At 41.4% G+C, this 6,000-nt stretch overlaps 1 protein-coding gene across 2 annotated transcripts in view; it reads right to left on the bottom strand.

The window, feature by feature from the left end:
- Positions 1-4,133: 4,133 nt before the first annotated feature.
- FBXO16 (F-box protein 16) overlaps positions 4,134-6,000 on the bottom strand; it is a 110,310-nt gene continuing 108,443 nt past the window's right edge. For both annotated transcript variants that reach the window (XM_077489242.1, XM_077489241.1), the window contains one exon: positions 4,134-5,910. In XM_077489242.1, coding sequence (XP_077345368.1) covers positions 5,843-5,910 — 68 coding nt within the window. In that variant the 3' untranslated portion in view covers positions 4,134-5,842. The remainder of the gene's footprint in view (positions 5,911-6,000) is intronic.

The raw sequence follows: 6,000 nt of genomic DNA, 5'->3' as shown, positions 1-6,000 counted from the left end.
GAGAATGCTGTGAATGGGGGGAGGGAGAATTTAAGGTTCCCATACTGTGTTTTAGTATGTTTGTAAAGTTGCATGCAAAGTCAAAACTTTTTAATTTTTGCACAGAGTAGGCATTATCCCTTAAATCTGACAGGGACAGCTCTGGATTGACAGTGTGTATAGGAGCAAAAAAAATACTTTTTTTCATTTGTCATAATGCTGGCCTTTGTTATTTATATAAAAAAAAAAAAAAAAAAAAAAAAAAAAAAAAAAAATCGCAGTTCCAGTTCCAGTTCAACCTTACACATATGTGGTGTCATTTACACATCTGGGTAAAAAAAATCATATCAAAGGTGACTTTGGTAACTGTAATAAACTGTTTACTCTAATCCTCGTTCACACGTTATTTGTGAAGAAATACACTTTAATGAATCTTAAGCCTCGTACACACGAGCGGAATATCCATCGGAAAAATCTTGGATGTTTTTTTCCGACAGAATTCCGCTCAAACATGGCTTGCATACACACGGTCACGCAAAAGTCTGAACTTTCGACCGCCAAGAACGTGGTGACGTACGACACTAAGACGAGTCGAGAAAATGAAGTTCAATGCTTCTGAGCATGTGTCGAATTGTTTCTGAGCATGCGTAGCAATTTTGCGCGTCTGAATTGCTGCAGAAGATTGGAATTTCCGACTGGAACTTTTTCCGTTGGAAAAATAGAGAACCTGCTCTCAATCTTTTGCTGGAGGAAATTCCGCCAGCAAAAGTCTGATGGAGCGTACACACGGCCGGAATATCCGACCAAAAGCTCTCATCGGACTTTTGCTGGCGGGATTTCCGATCGTGTGTATGTAAAAAAAGCACAATATACAGTATAACCCAATTTTTGGCAAGATATAAAAGATGATGTTACGCCGAGTAAATAGATACCTTAAAAAAAATCACGCTTTAAAATTGCGCAAGCTAGTGGAGTGGCAATAAACTACTATACTTAAAAATCTCTACAGGTTACATACACACGGTTGGACATTCCGACCACAAAATCCATCGGATTTTTTCCAACATGTTTTGGCCGAAACTTGTCTTGCATATACACGGTCAGACAAAGTTGTCAGAAAATGTGATCGTTCGGAATGAGGTGACGTTCGTAACGTACGGCGGGACTATGTAGAGGCCAGTAGTCAATAGCTTTTGTCTCCAAATTTTTTCTGAGCATGCGTGGCACTTTGTGCGTCGGAATTCTCTACAAGCGATCGGAAAAATTCCGATCGGATCTTGTTGTTGGAAAATTTTAGATCCAGCTCTCAAACGTTTTCTGTGCGGAAATTCAGTAAAGCCCACACACGATCAGATTTTCCGTCAATATAATCCGATCTGACTTTTTCCGTCGGAATTTCCGACAATTACAGAGGAGGTCTAGTGATAAAATGATTGCTCTCGCTCTAACGTTTGCAATGATACCTCATGTGTGTGGTGCGAATAACGTTTACATATGCGTGCGTGACTTATGTATGCGTTGGCTTCTCAACGTGAGCACGGAGGGATAGGGGCACTTTACATTCTTTCTTATTTATTTATTTTTACACTGTCCCTTTAATTTAAAATTTTTTTTATCACTTGTATTCCTATTACAAGGAATGTAAACATCCCTTGTAGTACAACTAAGGGATGACAGGTCCTGTTTGTGGAGAGATCTGGGGTCTATAAGACCCCAAATTTCTCCTCTACCTTTGAAAGCAAAAGCTAAAAAAAAAAAAATATTATATTATATATTTGATCTTTTGCTTTAAAAAATAGTTTACTTCCACCCTAGACAGGAAATGACGTCATGATGTCACTCCAGTCCTCCTAGGTCAGTGATGGCGAACCTTGGAACTCCAGATCTTTTTTAGCACTACATTTCCCATGATGCTCAGCTACACTGCAGTGTATTTGAGCATCATGGGAAATGTAGTTCCAAAACATCTGGGGTGCCAAGGTTCACCATCACTGCCCTAGATCATAGAGATGATCAGAGGTGATCTGGTCTCTCCTCACCTCTGTGACCAGCTGATGCCAACCATCAGAACGTTTACTGAGCTCGCTGGTAAAAGCTATAAGTCAGAGAAACACCGACAGCCTGATTGCTTTTTTGAGAAATAGAATCGCCGACCGAAAAAAAAAAAAATACCGGGGTTATGGCTGATAGCTTCAGCCATAACCCCATAAATCACTTCAAAGCCGCAACATATACTTAAGTATTGCAGTCGGCAAGTGGGTATTCTGGCGTGTTCTCAGGTTCTCGTTTCTCCAGATCAGAGGAGTCAGAAGTGACACCTACAAGACCCTCTACGTCCCGAGGCATTATGATGTCACCAGATGAACACAGACACACAATGACACTGACAGACAGAGGGGGTAGAGGTAATTGTGTTGATCTAAGGCACTGGGAAGGACAGAAGGCATCTGAAGAGGTCATGCCTTGTGGACAGGAGTAAATAGCAGATCCAAGGAGCAATAAACCAGACTAGCAGCTTGGCATTTACAATCAAAGTGTCCGCCTAGAAGACCTAATGCTCACAGGCTTTGGTTTCTATACAGCAGATATTTGCTTACAAGTACAGAGAAGGATCCTTGAGCTGTATATGGAAGCAGTAGCCTCTCTGCAGAGGTCTGACATGCCCTCTTAGGGTTGCCACCCGATCCCTTTAAACCCGGACACATATGAATTACACAGGTTCTGAGGCTAATTTATTGCAGATAAGGCACCAAGTGAGTTTAATTAACATCTTAATCAGCCACAGAACCTGTGTAATTAATATATGTTTGGGTGTAAAGGGATGAGGTGGCAACCCTATGCACTTCGCTGAGTCACAGCTAGAGCTCATCAATCAGCAGTGACTGTGTTGGCAGCTGAGCCACCCAAATAACCAATTAACAGGGACTGAGAGCTTTGCTGATTACAGACCTACAGGTCTGACTCAATACAGGGGTTTGTTGGACCTCTGCAGAGAGACTGCTGCTTCAAGATTACTGCTGGGCTCAGGAGGCTGCAGACGGGTTTTGTATCCTCATACAAGTCTATATGGATGCAAAGCCCACTTGAAGCAGGTCAGAAGGACATCAACTGAAGGTCAAAGGCACCTTTCAATAAGTGCTGAATGCTTTCAGAATTGTCCCAACCTTGTCAAACTGATGCCACCTACACAGGCCTGAAGACATATTGAAATTTTCGTTTTTTTTTTAATGCAGCTTCACCTGCCATTGAAAGCGGAGTTCCAACCACACAATTTTATTTTAATTCATATAATTACATAATAAGATATAATTAAGGCAAGCATTATTCCTAAGCATTGCACTGCTAAAATTAATATTTTATAAGAAAAATTACCTTTTAATTTTCGTTATTGGCATTTCCCATCTTGCTTGTGGGCATGTGAAACCCATAAGCATAATCTTCTGGGATTAGGTGCTGCTAAATATACAGCATGCACTGCCCAATCTTGCACATACGCAGTATGCTAAACTCGCAGCGAAGGAAACGAGTCAAGTTGCCATCACAACGGATGGCGTCGTCTGAAGTACCCGCCCCCGTTGTGATGGCCGTACATGCCACGTGTACCAACGCTATAGTAACAATGCAAACTATACACTGGTTGCCCTCTTTTAAAATGGAGTTTGGCATTGCGTTCATCATCACGTCACTTATGGTTTTCGAATCTCGCAATGATGAGCACCGGTGACCCACACTGACTCCTGGGAATTATGACACTAAGCTGCTCACGTATGCGGCCACTTCTGCATGCGAGCTCGGCGGGACAGGGCACGTTTAAAAAACATTTTTTTTCCTTATTTATTATAGAATAGAAAAAAAGCATGAAAGGACCTCTTAAATATAAGATCTGGGGTCAAAAAGACCTCACATATCATATTTACACTAAAATGCAATAAAAAAAAAGGAGAAGGACCCGATCACCATCGCCTCCGCCTTTGCCAGCGGCTACGGTAAGCAGGGGTGGGCACCTAGGCGCAGCGGGAGGGGGGCCCTCTCCCGCACCGATAAAATGGTAGCTAGCTGCTGCAAGAACAATATCCCTCTTCAAAGTACCGACGTATAACGACGGTGGGGTGGTAAGCGGTTAAAAAAAAAAAAAAAATTTATTTATTAAAAAAAAAAATATTTTTACACTGCCCCTTTTTTTGTGAAACTAAACTTTTTTGATCACTTTTATTGCCATCACAAGGAAAGTAAACATTTACCAATACAGCATGACAGGTCCTCTCTTTGGAGCGATCTGGGGTCCGAAAGACCCCAAATTTCTCCTTTACCCTTTATAGCAAAAGATTATAAAAAATATATATATATATCTTTTACTTTAAGAAAAAAAACAAAAACATGTTTACATGGCCCGAGAACCGTAAGTGATGTATGACATTGCTCCAGTCCTCCAAGGGCATAGAGATGAGTGGTGCCCATCTTGCCATCGCTCATCTCTACAGAAAAACACTGCCAATGTCGGATGGTTCCCGGGCTCACCGATCAGTAACATAAGCCCGGGAAGCAGAGGGAGGGTGGAGGGCTTCTAAAAGTGATCCCGCAGTGAATCCGCCACTGGGATCACTTTTATCAGAAAGTCGGCCACCTAAGGGAAAAAAATTATACTGGGGTTATGGCATCTAGCTGCAGCCATAACCCCACTATTTAACATAACAATCATGATGTAAATTCCCAGTTAGGTGTTCCGCAAGTGGTTGGATACCAGTTTCTGGAACTGCAGTTAGGCAATGACAGTGCATTTAGAGCGATTATATTTACTATAGCTAGTATATTCATAATAAACTTTATATGTCTTCTAAAGTGATGTTAAATATATGATTTTTTTAATATATGTATACAATCTTTGTTTTATAAATAAACATTTTAAAAAGACAAAGGATTCCCAGAGCACTATGGGATATCTAAAGAGACAAAACAGCAGAAGCTGTTGTGACCAAAACCTCCAACAGAGATATAGGGAGCAGGTTCTTGCCATGAGGTGTCATGTTGAACTTCCAGTGACCAGTATGAGAGAGTGAGAGCGATAACACCAAATTTAACACACCTGCTCCCCATTCACACCTGAGACCTTGTAACTTTTATGAGTCACATGACACAGGGGAGGGAAAATGGCTAATTGGGCCCAATTTAGACATTTTCACTTAGGGGTGTACTCACTTTTGTTGCCAGCGGTTTAGACATTAATGGCTGTGTGTTGAGTTATTTTGAGGGGACAGCAAATTTACACTGTTATACAAGCTGTACACTCACTACTTTACATTGTAGCAAAGTGTCATCTCTTCAGTGTTGTCAAATAAAAAGATACAATAAAATATTTACAAAAATGTGAGGGGTGTACTCACTTTTGTGAAATACTGTATATATTCTTTTTTTGAAAAGTCCCAGAAGGCTAAACCAGCCAGTGACTGCTAAGAAGTCTAGAACCTCAACATGGGGAGGACCTCAAATATCTCATCGGCTGTAAAGGACACCAGGGGAGTGATGGTGCCTCTAGGCTGCATGGCCAGAAGAGCAAAGACTTTAGTACTGGATTCCAGGAGTGTACAGGTACAGCAAATGATATAAATCAATACCAAAGTAGCATATACAATATAAAACGGATGTACCTGTTTACATGGGTCAGTTGAACAATGTACTGTACATCGAGAGGGAATCCATTGGCTCACCATAGGTTAGGCGTGTACAACAAAGAAGAAGGTCTCTTCACTATCACAAGTGGGCCTTCATTTGACCAAAATAAAAGTGTCCTTTTGGGCATTTGCCCCATGTCCCCTCTTTACCAGCCCCCCCAATGCTAATGCCTCCTATGGCCTCCTCTGGAGTCCTACTCTTCATCTGAATCGCGAGCTGTTGCCGGGATCTGCCATGGCTGACTCTCAAACAGAGCTATTGCTGAAAAAGGAAAGTACAAAAATGGGAAGAGATGACTTGGTTAGCACGGTGTTCATAGAGAGAGATGTACAATAATGATTATTTTATCTA

Source organism: Lithobates pipiens, unplaced genomic scaffold (assembly GCF_037356315.1).
Source record: "Lithobates pipiens isolate NorthernLeopardFrog02 unplaced genomic scaffold, aLitPip1_a1.2 Scaffold_18, whole genome shotgun sequence".
Classification (NCBI taxonomy): domain Eukaryota; kingdom Metazoa; phylum Chordata; class Amphibia; order Anura; family Ranidae; genus Lithobates; species Lithobates pipiens.
This window is presented reverse-complemented; position numbering and strand designations above follow the sequence as displayed.